The following is a 19,173-nucleotide window of genomic DNA, read 5'->3' as shown; positions in this document are numbered from 1 at the left end:
AATTGGACTTGAACCGGTTTACTTGAAAAGACTTGATATTTTACCCCAAATATAAAATTTAACATGCATATTATATAGAGATTGAAAATGTGACGTCATTCACGGGTAGAACCGCAAAGGATTCTGGGAACTCGTGGCAAGCGGTACTAGCGCACGCAGGCTTTCAATTAAAATCAGTTATACAGCGATAAAAAGAAACACAAAAATGTCAAGAAGCCGTTGTATTATTAACTGCAATAGCCGGTCGCATGACAGCCACGGGAAGCCGACGGGTAAAGAGATCGGTTGTTATCGGATTACGTCGTTGAAGAGAAATTGTTCGAGCCATGTTTCCGAAGTAACAAAGATGCGACGGATGGCCTGGATTGCAGCCATTCAAAGATCAAATATAACGTCCCAGAACCCTCCAGCTCACAGGTTAGTCTGCTCCAAGCATTTACACGAAGGTCAGTGTTTTTTAGTAGTTAATACGTCATTTTCATAACATAATTAGTGATATAGGTTACAAGCAAGTCTGGCGCTGAACAGAAATTGTCGCGCTATGCTCCTTTATTTATTGTGCATAAATAGTGAATTGTCCTGACACAATATTGCGTTTCGCTTCTGTTATTATGGTACATTGACAAAAACATATACTTTTATTCACAGGATAAAACAGGTTTTTTGTATCACTAATTGCCCAGTGCGATTACAGCATACAGTATTATTGTCACTGCTACATTTCTGTGATGCTACCAGAAATTATTTCCACTACTAATTAATTACCGTTGAGCTCAAAGGTCCTATTAATAAACGGTTAAGGAATGTGTATTTATGACGACGATTTGTGAGACTGGTAAACTTATGATATGTACGATGGTCTTTCGTTCTACACGGTGCATTTCAAGGTCCTGTACCCATCCGTCGGTAAACTGTACCTGGGCTTGTTGCAGTGACCTGAAGTTACTAAACTTCATGAGTGTATGCACTCACTCCAAGAACCGTATGATTATAAATATGCATATAAATATGCTAAGATGAGATAGCTGACTTCATCTAACTAGCAAATGTTGTCCAGGCTACGTTGGTGATACAGTTTTTTTTAATGTGTATGATATTTTTGTCATGCGATTTTAAAGCCGGTCCTACAACCGCATCCAAGAATAACATGCAGCTTATCTCAGAACCGTTGGTGAAAATTATTCTTGGAGCTAGGTTTAATTGAGCTGCATTTTAAAGAGGTGCAATTTCACAATTTGTGTATATTTTCCAAGTTCACTATTTTGTCATGTGTTGAGAAAAACACAGATTTTAAAATTACATGGTCTAATATTTACATTTAGCATAACTGCAACATTATTTTTTCGTTGTTTTTTTTTAAAGACTCGAAAGGACTTGAAATTCAAAGTTTCAGACTTGTGACTTGACTCGGACTTTTACACCAGTGACTTGAGACTCGACTCTGACTTGCCTGACATTACTTGAGACTTGACTTGAGACTTGAGGATAAAGACTTGAGACTTACTTGAGACTTGCAAAACAATGACTTGGTCCCACCTCTGCCAAGAACTGAATTAAACGGGGGGGCGGATTACTGACTGAAAAGATGTAAGCTGAAGCTTTAACTTGCTACGCCTTCTTTTTTTCATGCCAAAAACACTTTTACAACATGGTTTCACCATAAACAAACAAATACAATAGCAACCAGGTGACAAAAACAAAATGTTGATAATCACGCCCCTTTTACAGATGATGATTCGCAAGAAACCTCAGGAAAGTTTTCTGAATATTTAATAAGGCGAGTAGCGTTTGACTTCCTTCAGCTGCTTTCTAAATCAAACCTACACCCTTGCCCACAATGTGAGTGTGCAAACAAATCCATATGCCCACAACACGAGCAGCGCAGCAGAGTAAACACACAGTCAAACACACCCACACAGGCAATAGGCAAGAATAATACACTATAATAATAACTTTAATTGAATGCAAATGAGGCACCAGGCACACAGCAGCACTTCCATGACGCGCGCACACACACACATGTTGTAATGTTATGCAGCATGCACCCTAATGATATCTTTAATTGACTAATTAACATTTCACACACTTGGTGTGAAAACACACACATTCACACACACAGTGACACGCAAGGGACTTGATGGCTTACGGTGTTTGAAGGCAGTTTTTTTAATGGAGTGTAAAGCGTATGCATGCACGCGCACGTACACGAACGCTCTCGCGCTCACATACACACGCGCGCGCTTTATTTATTCTTGAGCATCATGCTGGATAGGATACGGATTTTGGGCAAGAGGTGGATGTGAGCGTGGTGGCGGTGGTGTGCTGGATGTGGTCGCGGCCGGACAGACTAAAACCTGCGCCTGGCTCTACCCGGAACCATTATGCAGACAGGAAACAACCATTTTAAGGCCAGGAGCATCCGAGGAGCCGTCGTCTACAGAGGGGGGGACACCTAAAGCTGACACGGGGCGGAGAGCAACCAGCCGGGGAGAAAAGAGGGAATAACACGACGGGAACAAAACAAAGGCTCCGTGTGAGGGAAGAGGAGCAGTGAGCCACTCCAGCTGCATGACTCTACTGTCACACAGACAATGGACTTATCGGGGCAGGCCAGCGGAAACAGTTTTTGTTAGCGAGAGAAAAGCAGCCCTCCCGGGCCGATGGAGAGCCAGGCCTCTCACTCCGCTTTTCCCTGGATGAAGAAAAAGGCCCCGCTGACAGGCTTTAGGGACCCCGTTCTCGCGGTGCACAGCCACCTTCGTGTGTTCACATTTTTACTTCCTTGGTTCTGAGTCTGTTTTTTCGCACCCAGACGTCGCATGCTACGAGGTAAAAACAAAAACAAAAGCCGTTCTCAGCAGGACTGTGTCGCCTAACGAGCTAGCTGCCGAGCTAACGGTCCGAGCTAAGCTTTAGCATTGCTAGTTGTTGGCTAGACAACCAGGGGACCTCATTTAGCATCACCTTAACCTACTTTAAGTAGTGTTTTTTAATAATTAAAACTATCGTAATTAAAAAATCAATTTAACTATGTATATGTTAAAATGCGAGTAAAACAGCGAGACAATGTTGTTGTTTTTTAACGATTAGAGCAGGATCACTAGTTAGCTAGCTGAGGGATTGACGGATGTTAGCAGAGTCTGGCGAGTGGCTGGAAACGATTATTTCCATCAGTCTGACCCACTCGGTCATCGGTTCATCTATTCCAGATTGTGGACCTGAAGTCACCGGTTTTCCCCGGACTGTCCTCCCCCCTCATTCAGCGCCGTGGTCCAGCCAGCAGGGTGCTCCAGATACAGACCTGTGGATCAGCCGGTAAGATGCAAGCAGCATGCAGTCACCCCGCTCTCAATTAAGGCTCTATAGTCTTATTCTTGTGTCAGCTACATTAAAAATTGATACGTTAAAGGAGATCAAAGTAATTTAAACTCTGCAAAAAATCTGAATAATCTTTGCATGCTTTTTTTGGTGCAAATTCTGGTGCTCGGTTTGCAACTTAGAATAATTACGCGTTTCTGCAGCGATTTATTTCCTATAACTGGATTTAAATCTTAAAAACAAAATGTTTGCTGCCATGACATTTAATAAAATAGGTTTCATAAAAATATTAGGATGCTAGCCTCCCTGGTACTTAACGTTGCAAATTTCTCCATAATGAAAAAGTTAAAAAAAAAAAAAAAAAAAAAATATATATATATATATATATATATATATATATAGAGAGAGAGAGAGATATATTAGGGCTGCCACGATTAGTCGACTAGTCACGATTATGTCGACTATTAAAATCGTCGACGACTAATTTAATAGTCGACGCATCGTTTGAAGCTTTGTAAGATCACAAAGGACGCAGGAATGAGTAGTAGGATTTAAGAGTGTAATAACGGACTGAAACAGAAGATGGCAGCACTGCATGTACAAGGATGCCAGCTGCCATTAAACCCCGAAGAAGAAGAAGCTGTGTCCCAGAATTCATAGCGCAGCCCAGCGCAGTTGTCAACAATGGCGGCAGCTAGTTAGTTTTAACTTTACTCTTATTATTCTTTCTGGGTCACAAAATAAACCTTTAACATATTTTCAGGCGAGAATGTAGCTGTGTAAACCTCAAATATCTGCTCAGTTTATCAAGACACCACGTATTTTCAAAAGCGCTCCGACGTTTTCGGAGACGTCTGTTACCCACTAGCTCGTTAGCTAGGCGGGGGCAAGGCTAACTAGAGCCGTGAGAACACCGGACTCCCGGCAAATCGTTTTCAAACCCACCGCCATCTTTCGCTAGTCAGGTTAAACATATATATATATATAAGTCACTTAGATAACTTAAAAATGTTATTGTTTGGCTTTCTTTAGTATTTTATTTGTTCCTGAGTAAATCGGTTTGGCTGAGATTAAAGTTATAGTTTTTGCACAGCTAAAACTGTCAAGCAGACAGCTGATTATCAGAAGCTGGAGAATATACTCCGGTGTCCTGTTATATTTTAGAAAGCAAGGAGTTTATTAAACTTCACCGAAACAATCTGCAAATTTCATTAAAAATTAATAAACTACCATCTTGTCTTTATTTTTAGTTAGCACAAACACTTCAAGCTGTAAGCTAATGATAGTTGTATAAGACCAGATGCTGCTGGTGCAATAAGCTGTACGCTGTACCTCCAATGGATGATGATCTGATTAGTCGACTAATCGCAAAAATAATCGGTGACTAGTCGACTATCAAAATAATCGTTTGTGGCAGCCCTTATATATATATATATATATACTACTGCCTTTTTTATTTATTTTTATATATATATATATATATATATATATATATATATATATATATATATATATATATATATATATAAAAAAGGCAGTAGCAGCTCCTAGTGTCCTTTAAACAACTGATGCTCGTGGAAAGAAACACCCACTGTAATAATGCTTTTTATTACTTGTTTATATCCATTATGAATAACTGGACCTGGATTTTTTTTTTTTTTTAATGCTTCTTTTTTTCTATCCACCATCTTTCCTTTTACCTCCTAACAGAAGTGTACTTTGGATGCATATTTTTGTTCAATATCTAATGTTAATCTATTTGCTTGAATTTTTGTTTAATTGGGTATAAAGGGAGACAAAACTTAAGAAGTAAAAAAACAAACAAAACAAAACCATTAAATTTTAAACATTAGAAATGGCTTAAATTGCTGCTATTACTGCTGTTTCTTACCGCATTATAAGTATTGTGGTTTTGGGGCTGCTGGATGACAAAATTAACCTTTTAATGACAGCTCCTGCTGTGAGATGTTTGTGATGATATTTTCCAGAAGACATTTTCTAAATGCTTTCCTTCAGCAGACATTATTGGTAATAAATGCACTCAGTTGAGCTCTTCCTTAGTAATGCCACCTGATGATAGACGAAGCAGTGCAGTCTACTTTGCATTGTCACGGGAATTTGCATGTATTGACCCAGTGAAGCAGAAAACATGTAAATATGATTTTTTTTTTTTTTAATCCTAATGTTCCGCCAAATCTGTTTTACTTTTCTGGAGATAAATATTTAACTTTACCAGTTCACAAATTTTAAGATTTTCTGGTGTTGTGGTTGCTGTTGCATTTTTTATTTTTTATTTTTTTTTGCAGCACCATTATGGCATTTTATGCTTTACATTGTTTATAGCTCTCTATTGTATGTTCCTCTGAGTTTTGTGCAGAATAAGAGTGAAATGAGCGTCCACCACAAGTGCACAGAGCCTGGAAAGCCTGTGTTGACATACAAATCTGATAACCACCAGTGGGATACCTGTTATCTCTGACCTGGGTTTTAGCTGTTGTTGAACCAAATAACAGAGAAATCCTGACTACGTTGAGCTTGCTTCATAGTATTCACCCCAGATACAGGCAGTTTTTTAAATATTTTAGTGTAACATAACTGATTGAGTGGAGCCACTAAAGCATGTTGCTCAAGTTCTTACATTCAGTAAGAATTTGTCCTTATGAATGTAAAAGGCCTTCATCAAACCACCTGTGTGCATAGTTAAAATGTGAAAGAAAATGGTATATTCTCTGCTCCTATTAACCAGAGGTTTGTTTTTATTTTGAACAAAATATAAATTGACTAATGAACACTATAAGCTAATGTGGATTTAGAAATCTTTATTTAAAGTAAGTAAACTAGCTTTTCCTATTTATTTTGGGGAGCAGTGTGTAGGGACGGTACCTCAGGGTAGCCGTTCAGTGGATTCGAACCCTCGACCTTCCGATCATGGGGCCACCACTCTACCTACTGAGCTATCCCTGCCCCAAGTGCCTGTTATTTTCCATAAATGGATAAAACAGGATTTTGTTTTGTTAATGGTCAGTGTGACATTTAAACATTGCTGCTGTTGCTAGTTGGTGTCCAAAATACTAGTTGGTTAAACATATTATTTTATTTACGACACCATTGTGGTTGCAGCTCACTTAGACATCTGTCCCTTGTTTCTGTCATTTATATGACTAGTAAATTAGTTACCAGGAACATTCTCAACTCCGACCCTTGCCTCTGGCTGGATACTGAGTGGGGTGACAGTAAAAATCAAATTGAGCGTACAAGTGGCTGAAATGCATGCCGACACTTTTAGCCACCCAATTACAGTCTTCAAAAAGAAATGGCACACACTTATGCCTGGATTATGGACACTGCATTGGTTGTGCTGCACACCAACTGTTGTTACAACAGTTTTATCACAATTTATACTGACAAGCAACGCTTGCTGGATTTGCTATTTTATTTATGTATTTAATTTTAACTGGATACTCTCATCTTTTCAAATTGTTGCAGCTCTGAATCTGAGCTCCTGCAATGATATATCACTGAAATTAGGGGTGGGGGGAAAAAATCGATACTGTGTAGTATCGTGATATTTTGTTTGCTAATAATGTATCGATACAGGGACAGCAGAAATCGATATTTTGTTACAAAAAAAGTTTTTGTGGACTGGAACTCTGACTTCAGAGCATGTTGATCCTTTTTCTGAGCAAGAATCCTTCACTGTCCAAATGTGTTTAACTTTTTTTGGCAGCAATAAACATGTTTTATTTTAAGTTTTAAACTTTTTTATTTAATGTAAAATTATATTTTGTTTTAATTTACTTTCAAATTCTTCAGTTGTTGAATGGGCTGCATAGTTTTCATAAATTGCATAGTTCAGAATAGCTATAATTGTACCAGATGGTTGCATTCAGTTAAGTTGGACTAGACTGTAATACAAACCGTTCAGTTTGTCAACAATAAAACTGACTGAAATGAGAGACTGAGTGTGAGACTTTGATATTAGATAAAATGAATATTGATAAAGTTTACCTTTATGTACAGAATCTGAATATCGCAAAGTATTTTTTTTTAAAATTGCAATAATATCGTATCGTGGGATGTATGGTGATTCCCACCTCTAACTGAAATGATGGTAAAGACCAAAACAACTGTATACTCTTGCCTGCAACCCAGGGTTGAATTGCTGTAGTTTTTTACATTGCTATCATTTGCATAGCTTGCAGCTGGGTAATCTTCATATATTGTGCTGAACACAGAAACCCAAAGACCATCGGCCCAGTTTCTGTTTGGGTGGGGAGGCAAGATTAGGGTTTAACAAAGAGCCTCCCTTTGGGAGAGTGATCGCTACCAAAAACATTTTAAGGACCAAAATTAGATTTATTTTACTAATAAGTCTCATTATTGTTTGTAGCCTGGCTGGAGACACAGAGCATTTGGAAATTATGCTTTGTGTGATATTTTCCACTGTTGTAAATACATTGAGCATGTTTTTGAATTTCATCGTATTTGTTGTGCATTCTAGGCTTTATGTGAACTGGCATGGGATTGGAATTGGCTTTGTTATGTGTTCCTTAGCTGTGAGAACCCCCCCCCCCCCCGGTATTTGATTGAGTTTTGCTATAATCGAGCAGACCTACATCGGTGCTTCTTTTTTTTTTTTTTTTTTTTTGTTTTTGGCTTAGACTGTTAGACTGTTAATGACTGTTTTCTTAATTTCACAATTTGCATGCAGCTAAACTGAATGCATGATCATTATGCTTTGTCTGTACAGACAACATACAAAATCCTTCCTGGTTTTATATCTGACTGTACACAGATGTGACAGCGCATATAAAGACGTTTGGCTTCTGTGGTTTCTGTTTCAGGGGAGTCTCATTCACATCGAGCGCTCACTGCAGAGCTAGAAAAAGGTCAGAAATAAAAGCAGATTTGACCCTAGTTTTAAAACCCCCCAAAACAAAACGAAGTATCGGACAGAAAATGCGATGCTGACACAGGAGAAGTAGCGACTTGAATTATTTAGGCTGATGTTTTGGAGAGGTTGAAATGATGGCGGGTTGTTGCATGCAGTGAACGCGAGAAGCATCATTAGTTAAATTAAAGAGGGTGTCATTATTGTTAGATTATGACAGGAGTGTCATTTTGCTGATGTTTTTGGCAGTATTAAGTTGAAGAATGAAGAAAACTGGTGTTTCAAACGATACAGCCTCAAATATTTTCATTTGTGTTTTTTTGAGATAAATGAATATGAGCGAGTGCACTTTGTCCTCTTCCTTTGTTTTTATGGAGCTAAAATATGTTTTCTCCTTTTTAAAGGAAAGCATATCAGTAGGTTATTGATTTATTTGCTGTAATTTACTTCAAGTCAAGTGCTTCTTTTAGGCTGTCATGTTGCACATGCAAAATTCAAATATCAGACAAGTGCTTGCTTGGTTCATTTTCAGTCTATCTCTCCTTCTCCCTTGTTGTAAATCAAGCCCCCATCCCCCTTTTTGCATCAGTGCCCACCCTAAAACCTCAAACTCACTCACAGTTTAGATCAGAGTGAACTAAGATATGATGGAAACTAAATCCATCTAGAAGAAGTGAAAGTTGTAAAAGCTTTCTGAAGGTGAGGCTGTGGAAGGATCTTTGACTCTTCTTTGCAGATGCCTTTGTCTCCAAGGGTCTCTAATCCAGTCTGCTTCTGGAAATGTTGTTAGATTATTGACTTCGGCTCTCTGTTTCTATCCCTGTGGCTTCCATGCAAATGTCTAGAGTTCAGTGGTGCCTGGGCCTCTCTTCACTCCCTGTTTGAACCCACAAACATCCCACAGCTCTGGGCCTACAAGGACTGGCAGTCGTCCTTGCCAGACAGATTTCACAATCAAAAATGCTCACTAGCCTGAGCATAACCTATCGGACAACACTGTCTTCCACTACCTTCATATCTTTTTGTATATGTTTTCATTTTGAGTTGTATTTAATGTGAGAGGAAATCCGCTTTAACAAGACAGAAATCACACTAAATAATGTCACAAAATAATTAGGATTGCAATTTTTGTTATAATGGAGCAGGTCTAGTCTGAATTGTACAGTACTATGTTGTGTATGTTGTGACGTATTGCATTCCTTAAGAGTTTACAGTATCACATCAGTATCACGTCACTCCATACAGAGAGAGAGAGAGAGAGATGGGCGTTTTGTGTGTGTGCATTTGTATGTGTTGGAAGTCATTTTATCCAGCAAGAGGTGGACAGGAGCCATCTCTGAATTCCCAGTGAGTCCCAGTAAGGGTGACAATTCAGGGAATTTGTCACCCTTACTGGTGTCTCTAAATTGCGAAATGGTACGGTTCCTCTTATAGTATTAAATTTTATTTTAAAAAAAATTGCAGGCTGACACACATAACTGGAATATGTCCTAATATTTGATTGAAGTAAATATTACTGTGTCTAGGCAGAATTATTAATTCATATTACGGTTTTAAGGGTTTTTGTATTACATTTTCTCTTAACACACATACTTACACTGTCACAAACAGAAGAGAGAGGAAGTAGAAGTTAACAATGCTGAGGCAGGAAAAGAGATGCAAGACTGAGAAACTTTTAAAAGTACATCAACAGGAATTGAAGCAGCAAGTCACATAAGAATTGATTTCTGAAAGAAAATGCTCATAATCAGCTCCTGTTGACCCACAAGTGATATTTTGGAACATGTAAACACATTTACTTCTGGTAATTTGCTCTTGTTCTGTGAAAATGTTTAGGTCTTAAAGTTTGAATAGGGAATGATGTGACTCTTTGTCTACGTGATCTCTCCAAATGTGCCATATTTTTATATTTAGCTCAAATAGAGAAGACTCTGCTTCAACCAGACAAAGGCTTTGAGTTCTTGATTAATAAATAATTGGAATGGTCAGTAATCAAAATGGCTTCTTGTTCATTTCCTCTCCGATTTCAGTTGTAATGCTGATTATTTGACTGTAATGTTTATCTGCAACACAGACAGGAACCATTGAGGATTGATGATTTCTATCCTGCTTACATTTATTTCTCTGGATTTCCATGTTTGGCTTATCGCTTTTCTGCCTGCCAGTAATGATTTTTTTTTTTTTTTTAACTAAACACTGTGATTGGAACTGCTTTCTCACACTACAACAGAAACAAATTACAATCTGGTTTCACAGCTTGGCCACAACAAGGATTTAAAGGAAATCATCTCCTGAGAAACTCAAAGTTACAGCAGCTGCGGAGCTTTAGGTTCACTGGGTTCGAGCTTGATGAGATTAGAAAACCAGCTGAAGAAAAGTTTACCTGGTTGAATAAACATTGAATGCAGTACGCTTTCCAAGATTTCCAGAGTTGTGCAAAAATAATTGTAGAACAGCTGCTTTGATCCTCTTGAGTGGATAAAACAGGAAGCCAGTGACCTGGTTTTTACACAGTAAAATCAGTCTGCTTTTCTAAAAACACTAAAAACTAGAGCTACAGAAACAAACAGGTCATCTCTTCACTGCCAAAAAACTATCATCAGGGTAACATGAGTGCAAATAATCAGTTCTGAAGCAAGAGACTGATACCTGCGAAAATTTGTTTGTCCTAGCTGTATCAAGTTCCACACTGTAATTGCTAAGGGAGAGGCACTGAGGGCAGGAAAAACAATATGTTGTTATTGTTTAATTTATACAGAATTACTGACATTATTCTTTTTGATTGTTTTTGTTCAGGCTCCTCGAAGATCTCCTTGACTGGATGGAAGGCCAGTGAAACAATGGTTCAGCCTGCACAGAAATAACGGACACACTCCACTTTATGGGACTGCTATGGAACATTCTAAAGAAACACTACAGACTCTGTTTTCTTTTTTATTATAGTTTAGTATATTTATGACATTTTTTTTTTCTTTTTTTTTTTTTTTAAAGAAGCATTTGACGCTTCGCTCTTTAGCGACACATTCATGTAAGGAAAATCAGGCTCTCGGTGGATTATCGTGGCCTGTTGGACGTTAGCAGGACTACTTGTGAAAATCAGACCGCCGCAGGTTTGATAAGGGCTCACTGCTGTTTCCAGCAGCTGCAAACGGGTTGTGCCACCCCTGAGTGCATTGTCACAGCTGCATTGGGAGATGTTTCAGTTCAGCAAGTACCCCATGGACATTTTAGAAATGCTAAGTGGACACCAAGCCCACCAGTTCAAAGGCCTTGGATTAGAACGACAACTGAGCCACCAACAGCAAGTGCAGCTGCAGCACCAGCAGCAGCTGCAACAACAACACCAACCCTGTGGTGACACATCTGGAAGCCTCTTGTCGGGCCTCGGCCTTGGGTCCCTCCAAACCTCACGGAGCAATGCTTTTGCAGACTCCTCATCATTGTTTGCCAAAATGAGTGCTCCTCCTCCATCCATCTCCCACCAGAGCCAGTCGTCCACGTCGTCTCACAGCTCCAGGAAGTCGAGTAAGATGAGCAGCAGTAGCAGCAGTGGCAGCGGGAGCTCCTCGTCGGGGTACCCCCAGTTTCTGCGGCCTTTTCACCCTGCTGAGGCAGCGCTGGCTCAGGAGCAGCTCCACTCTGGGATGGGACGTTTCGACTTTGGTGGGAGCAGCAGTGGAGGAAGCGCAGGAGTCATTGGGGGGGTTGTCACACCTGCACCCCCGCCTCCCCCGCTCCATCCAGGTCTCTCTGTGCCCCAGCCCTCTTCTGGCCCTTCTTCCTCCTCACCCTCACCCTCCACCTCTGCTTCCGGCTCCAACAACCCCTCTGGTAGCACTGCGGTCCCCTTAGTTGGCCAGTCCGATCCTCGCAGTCTCCACCAGCAGTTCAGCTGCATGCTTGCTGCTAATCAGTACTTCCTGTCTGGTGTTCCCACCAGCAGCAGCCTAGAGCAGTTCCTCGTCCAGCAGGGCACTCACAACCACCTAGGTTTGGGCCTCGGGCAAGGCGCCTCAGAGTCAAACTCAGCACTGGCTGCCCCTCCTGCACTCCACTCCTCCCACAGCCACACAGCTCCACAGCCTCAGCAGCAACAGCAGCAACTCACCCCACACGCCTTATCTCATCCACACAGCCACACTCACCACCCGCACCCTCTTCACCCAGCCCCGCAGCCGGCCCCACTGGGCGGTTTTGATTTCCAAGGCATTCCTGTCCTCTCCTCTAACCAGATAGCATCGCTAATGCAGCAAGAGGCTGGCCTCCCCCTCCCGCTGCCCCTGCACCTGTCCCTCTCTAAAGATGATGGAGCAAAGTCTGTAGACAGCTCGTCTACGTCAGGATCGAGTGGGGGTAGCAGGAGAAAGAAGGCAATGGCGGGTTATCTGCCCCAGAGGAAAACGGACAGTAGCAGCCACAGTCACAGCAGCAGTAGTGTTAGCAACTGCCACAACAGCAGCTCGAGTGGGCACAGTCAGAGCTCCTCATCGGGCCTCGTAGGAGGAGGAGGGTCTGGGGGCGTCAGGCTAAGTGGAATCGGAAGTGAACCGCAGCATTCCTCTCTCCTCTCACCGTCCTCGCAGCAGCAACAGTCATCCTCCACTGTGTCCTCCTCCTCATCTGTTCCCACCTCCTCAAATCCCACCTCTGTGCTCGTTGCCAACGGAAACCAACAGCTGTCAAAATCCCAAGAAAATCATAACAGCATCTCATCAGGCCAGACAGAACCAGAACCCCTTTACCACTGTGGTGAGTGTGGTAAAACCTTCACCCACCTTTCGAGCCTACGAAGGCATCTCCGCAGCCATGGGTTGACACCAGAAAGCCAAAGCAGGAAGTCAGACTGTAACTCTCCCAGCCCGGAGAGGATATTCTGTTGCGGCGAGTGTGGGAAGAGATTTAAAAAGAGAGGTCACCTCATCCAGCACAGTGTCACCCATTCAGAAAACCGGCCTTTTGTCTGCAGCATCTGCCAAAAGTCCTTCAACCGTCGAGAGTCACTTACGAGACATGAGAAGATCCACGACGAGAAACCTTTCCGCTGCCCGGCATGTGGGCGTTGTTTTCGTGAGAGCACCTCTCTCCTGAACCATGCCGCTTCAGGTGCTTGTGGCAAACCTCCACGCAGTTCAAAAAACAGGGCCAGCAGTGCAGGGAGTGCATCTTCCAACCCTAGCAGCAGTAAAATGGAAAGTAGAAGTGACAGCGTAGGGATTTCAAGTGATGGGGCATCGATGGCCAGTGACAAATATGCAACAGATTATTCCAGAAATCGCTACCAGAGCCAGTCGTCCTACAACAGCAGCGGTGTCGACGACTACAGACGATCCCAGCCTTCATCTCTGTATCCCCCAGAAAGCACATTAGCCAATGAAATGACCAACCAGACCCTCCGGAAGGCCCCTTTAGCCCCAACTCTTCACCCCCACCCACAAAGTCAGCAACATCACCACCATCAACAGCAACAACAGCCGCACCTTCCACTCTCTTCCCTATTGGATGATTCAGAAGATGAGGTCACCAGCAGTGCAATGTCAGCCATCGCTGCTGCAGCCGCCGCCTCGTGCGATATAAACACAGAAAGCCGGGAAGGAGAGAGGAGGGATATCATTGGAGGCCTATTGGGGGGGTTGGGGTTTGGTAACCTAGGTGGACCGTCATCCACCTCCACCCTGAATGGTTCCACCATGCCGCTGACCCACCCCAGCCAGCCGCACACAAAGCCCAGGAGGCCGCGGAAGCCCAGAGAGAAAAGGGATCCCAATACCATCGTCAGGAGGAGGAGGAGCCCAGCACCGCCAGGCGACGGATCGGAAAGGCCGTACGGATGTCAGATATGTGGCAAACGCTTCAGGAGGGCGGAGACTCTGAGGCGCCACAACCGTGTCCACACAGGGGAAAAGCCTCACGCGTGTGACGTCTGTGGCAAGATGTTCCGTGAGCCTTTCCACCTCACCAAGCATCTGACTGTACACTCGGGTCAAAAGAACTACAAGTGCAATCTTTGCGGGAAGATGTTCGCCTACGCTCAGAGCCTCGTGAGACACGGGAAGCTGCACAGAAGAGGAGAAATCGACAACCAGGGGAGGAGAATAAAAGGTGCTGCTGCCGCCATCAGCCAAGTCGCCAACACAGGGAACTCTGACTTCTTCTCCTCCTGCTCTCAAGGAGAAAAGTCTCCAACGTCTGGCACGCCATCACAGAGGCTTTACACCTGCACCGTTTGCTGGAAATCCTTCCGTCACTATTTCCACCTGACAGCACATCAGCAGACTGTCCATGGCGGCAGGGTGGGGCTGGAGAAGTCTTTTCGCTGTGAAGTGTGTGGCAAAGCCTTTGCTTATTCTAACAGCTTAGTGCGGCACAAGCTGTCTCAGCATGGCATTGACCGCAACGGTCAGCGCGTGAATCAGAACCAACCCTCTGGATACTCCCCGCTCTTCTACGATTCTAATTCAGCTCCCAACTACGCTGCTTCCTCCCACATGCCACAGGGGACATCCGGACAACAACCAAACCCACAACAACAACCGCCGCCGCCGCCACCACCACCACCACCTCCTCCTCCTCCGCCACCCCCACCACAACAGCAGCAGCAACAACAACAACAGCAGCAACACCCGCACCCTTTTTACTACCGCCCAAAAAACTACCAAAAGCGTCATGGGCAGACAAGAAAGCACCGGAAGAAAAAACGGCGAGTAGTGATCCACAGCATCATGAGGGACGGAAAGCTGGTGGGCGTGCCCCTGAGTAAAGACACGCGCAGGAAGCTGATGATTCTGAGAAAGAAGAGGGGCAGACTACAGGCTCAGCTCAACAAAAAAAAGCTCCTGGCACAGTTGAGGATAAAGGGCAGTGTAATGAAGGTGAAGTCATGGTGCGGTGGCGCCGTCAGGGTCACGGGGCTTACATCGATGGACGTCCCCATCAAACGCTTCCCCTGCCCCATCTGCCCAAGCACCATGTATGCCAAGCAGGGTTCTCTGCTGGTCCATCACGCCATTAGGCACCCACCTAGGAACTCAGGCCGCCATGCCCGTCTGCGGTGCCAGGTGTGTGAGAGGCGCACCAGTTCGTTATACAAAGCCTTGAAACACAGGGGCCAGCATCTTAAACAAGCTGCATTCCAATGCCACAAATGCCGACACAGTTTTTGGAACCCGCGGCTACTCGCCCGCCACAAGTTCTGCTGCCGGGCGACCACCAGCAGTGGGGGTGGGAGCTGGGGACTGATGAGATCTCCATCGTCAGATGATGAACATTCACCAGTCCAGCTGCCAGTCCCAGGTCTGGTCCAGCCTGAGAGATCAACGGTTCTGACTGACTACAGTCAGTAAACAATTTTTTTTTTTTTTTTTTTTTTTTTTTTTTTAGATTAGATTGTTTTTGATGTTTATTTTTTTTAAATAATCCAAGAAGCAAGCAAGAGCTAGCAAGTTTTTAACAAAAAAGAAAAAAAAAAAGGTGGAAGTATGGGGTTTAGTGTAACTACAGTAATAACCTCGAGCCTTCCTCCTGTGTACAATCCCAACTTACCACAGCAACGGTGGTCGATAAATTAAAGTGGACTTCAAAAGGCCCAAAATCAGAACCACCATCACAGGCTGTTTCCTCTTCCCCAAAGGTGAAGGAACTCAAGACCACATGACTTTAGTAGCATCTGTTATTAAAAACAGATTCGGCTTCCTGTCCATCATGTTTCTGGTTTGTTTTGTTTTTTTTTTGTTTTTTTTAAATCCCCGATCATCAGTGTTTGGGCATAAATGTGGATTGGATGCCTTTTGTAGAGGGGATGTATCTCCGGTAGTAGGGATGCACCGATATTAAACAATTTGACCAAAAGAAATGCAGATTTATACCTATATATATATTTTAGTGTTTATTTTTATTTATTACACAGCTCAACTATGAAACAAAAGTTTATTTTTATTTTTTCCCCTGTAATTATGTTCTGCCAGGTTTGACCACCAGGGGGCACAGTTTTATCGGTTGGTGTTTTCAGTTAACTTTTGATATTTTCTCAAGTGGAGGGATGGGTGGATGTTTGTAATGAGTTGCCAGGTTACATGGACTCACTGCACCATCTTGTGGCGATAGAGGAAAGTACTAAAAGCCACTTTAATAACTTTAATAAGTGGCTTTTAGATATAAAATCTTTTAGATATACAATCACTTTTTTATTTATTACATTTTGGAAAGTTTCAAATTGTTTTTCCAACAGAGATTTGCATAAAGTTCCGTTAAAGTCTTCTGTTCTTCATCACACTCAGCCAGCCCAAAAGTAACGCAACACAACACACAAATATCAGTAAATGCCTTCTTGTGTACTGATATCCCTCCAAATATCGGTGCATCTCTATTTTTTTAGTTCTAGTTTGCGTTCACATTATTCACCGGTAAACAGTAGCGTGTCTGTCTCTTGGTCTGTGTTTATTTGTTGCCCCTGTGGAAGAACTCTCTTTTTATACTGAGATGAAATTTGCCCTCAAGATAAATTTATCTTTAATGGAAAAAAGAAATCCTGATGTGACACTATTGTCATTTTTAATGAGCTTCTTGGGACAATAAAGGGTTTGTTTGTCTAAAGAGACTGAAGGGAGACAGTTGGGACAAACAAAGTGTTGATCTTGTTTTTAATGTACACTACTTTATGATGTTTTTGAAGAAGCGTGAACAGAGAGTGAGAACAGGAGCTGTTAGTGTGTTCAGGATTTGAAAAGGAAGAAGAGAAATAACCGAAGTGTACTGTACAATTCGTATTATATTTTATTATATATTGATTTTTTTTTTCTTACACCGAGTATCATTTCTTTTATCATTGTTGCTAATGTTTGGGTGGGAGGGAACGAGTCAGGGTCTGACTTTGTAAAACAGCGGGATGAGTATATGTATCGATGTGATATCCTCCCCCCTCCTCCTTGAGCCCCCTTTTACCTACTCCCTCATTGCCACACTTGATGCCCCATTTTTGTAACAGAAGCGTGTACACATAGTTCATTACTTAGGTCCTGTCCAGATATGTGTTTTCTTTTACCTGTAAAACTAAAACATGTAATATTATTACTAAATTACTATCCTTTTCATTGCCTAAAAGTGAGTTGTTGAAAACCCTCAAATCGAATAAAAAAAAAAAAAATCTGAAACATTGATTGTTGTCTTAAATCTTCTGTTTCATGCACTCATCTCTTTTTAGTTAAGTGACATGTTATAGGATGTATATTTTAAATGTTCCTGAAATGTTGGTTATTTGATAGTAAATGGAGCATAAAGGAAAGTGCATCATTTTACATGATTAACTGATCTCCCTCAGATGACAACATTGTACTGATAAAACTGAGCTTTCAACATCTTTCAACAAGTTTACCTGCAGTTGAATCCAAATGAAGTTGGAGAGATGTAGATAGCATTGAGGAAACTGTTAGTTACATGAGAAGACATTCACTGCCATGGTTTCCCCCAAAACATGACAATGGTGTTTTAATTAGTCACATCTTTGAACCATGAAGTCCACAACTGAAAACATACACTCTGCAGTCACTTCATTAGTTGCACTTTTACTGTACTGGGCTGGACCCTTGTTTTGCCTTCAGAACTGCCTTAATTCTTCATAGCATAGATTCATCAAGGAAACATTCAAGAGATTTTTTGTCCACAGTAACATGATAGCATCGCACAGCTGCACATCTACAATGAGAATTTGCAGTTCCAATACATCCCAAAGGTACTGCTGGATTGAGATCTAGTAGCTGTGGTTGTTCAAGAAACAGAGATTATTTAAGCTTTGTGGTATGGCATTTTATCTTAAATTAACTTCATATGTGCAATAGTGAAATTACATAACTGACAGTGAATATATCTAAAATAACTTTCCTCTTCTTTTTTCTTTTAGAGTAATATTCCACAACTTAAAACATGCTGTTAAAGTTTGTTTTTCCAGCAGTAAATATGTCACAGTTGCCATTAAACTTCTCAGCTATAACCCTAACCCCACGCTCAAGGTCCAGCATAGGACTTAAGTGGGCGTCCATCATGTTTCTCGCACAAAGACAAAAAAAACTTCCATCCCCTCAAAGTTTGTTTTAGACAATTAGCGGATTAAGGATATTTTTATCCACACTTTCTTCCTGCAGGGACCGTGAAGTGGTATCTCTCTCATGCTGCCTGTGAGAAAACACTATGAAAACAGCCTGGCACAAGCTGAGCACCCGACTCACGCAGACAGGTGTGCTCTTTCATGCACACTCAGCTGATCTTCCCGCTCTCAAATCCTCTGCACGTCACAAAATCTTAGAATGAATTATTAGGTGTAAACCCTTAAAAAAACACCAGTGGGAAGTGGGGTGTTTTTTTTTTAAGTTGTTGCAATACCAACAACCAGTCACTAGATGGCAGCATTTAAATATCCTTTAAAACATGGCTGAGTCCCAAGTGTTGGAGGAAGGGATGAGAGGAAAATAATTTTGATTCGAAACGCCTCATGAAACTCAGATCACACATTAGTGGAGTCAAGCTGTTGTTTCACACTTTTTGCTGATCCGTGCCAGCGTGCACGCACTCAGCTGCTCTGTGTGTGTCTGTGTGTGAGGCAGATTATTTTGGCTTCTTACTATTCACACATTCCTGTCATGTATGTGTAACATCACTATATCATCATAACATAAGATGTGTAGGCGCTTCCAGGAACCATGAATGACAGCAGCAGAAGTCACGTTTTAAACCAGTTGCATTTTTCGTTCATTTACAGGATGTTGTAATAATGACTTCTGCTAGTTTGGTTTGCAATGCTAGCGTATGGCTAACATTTAAACAGAAATGACTTTGTTTTAGAAGACAAAATAAAGTACACCAGTATTTTGAGGTAGGGGAGAGCGGGGTAAGTTGTCACACGGGTAAGTTGTCACACTGTTCATAACTCCAACACTAGAGGCTCTATCTCAAAAATGAAATAGCCACTTTGTGTG

General features: G+C 41.9%; 1 protein-coding gene across 1 annotated transcript; it reads left to right on the top strand.

Moving 5' to 3' along the window:
• Positions 1 to 2,168: 2,168 nt before the first annotated feature.
• On the top strand, positions 2,169 to 17,355 carry znf865 (zinc finger protein 865). The gene is made up of 3 exons (XM_026156558.2): positions 2,169 to 2,829; positions 3,210 to 3,315; positions 11,006 to 17,355. Exon 3 carries the CDS (start codon positions 11,404 to 11,406, stop codon positions 15,547 to 15,549), a length of 4,146 nt encoding a protein of 1,381 aa, XP_026012343.2. The 5' UTR covers positions 2,169 to 2,829; positions 3,210 to 3,315; positions 11,006 to 11,403; the 3' UTR covers positions 15,550 to 17,355.
• The last annotated feature ends 1,818 nt before the right edge of the window (positions 17,356 to 19,173 follow it).

Source organism: Astatotilapia calliptera, chromosome 22 (assembly GCF_964374335.1).
Source record: "Astatotilapia calliptera chromosome 22, fAstCal68.1, whole genome shotgun sequence".
Classification (NCBI taxonomy): domain Eukaryota; kingdom Metazoa; phylum Chordata; class Actinopteri; order Cichliformes; family Cichlidae; genus Astatotilapia; species Astatotilapia calliptera.
The sequence above is the reverse complement of the archived record's forward strand: the minus strand, read 5'-3'. Positions and strand labels throughout refer to the sequence as shown.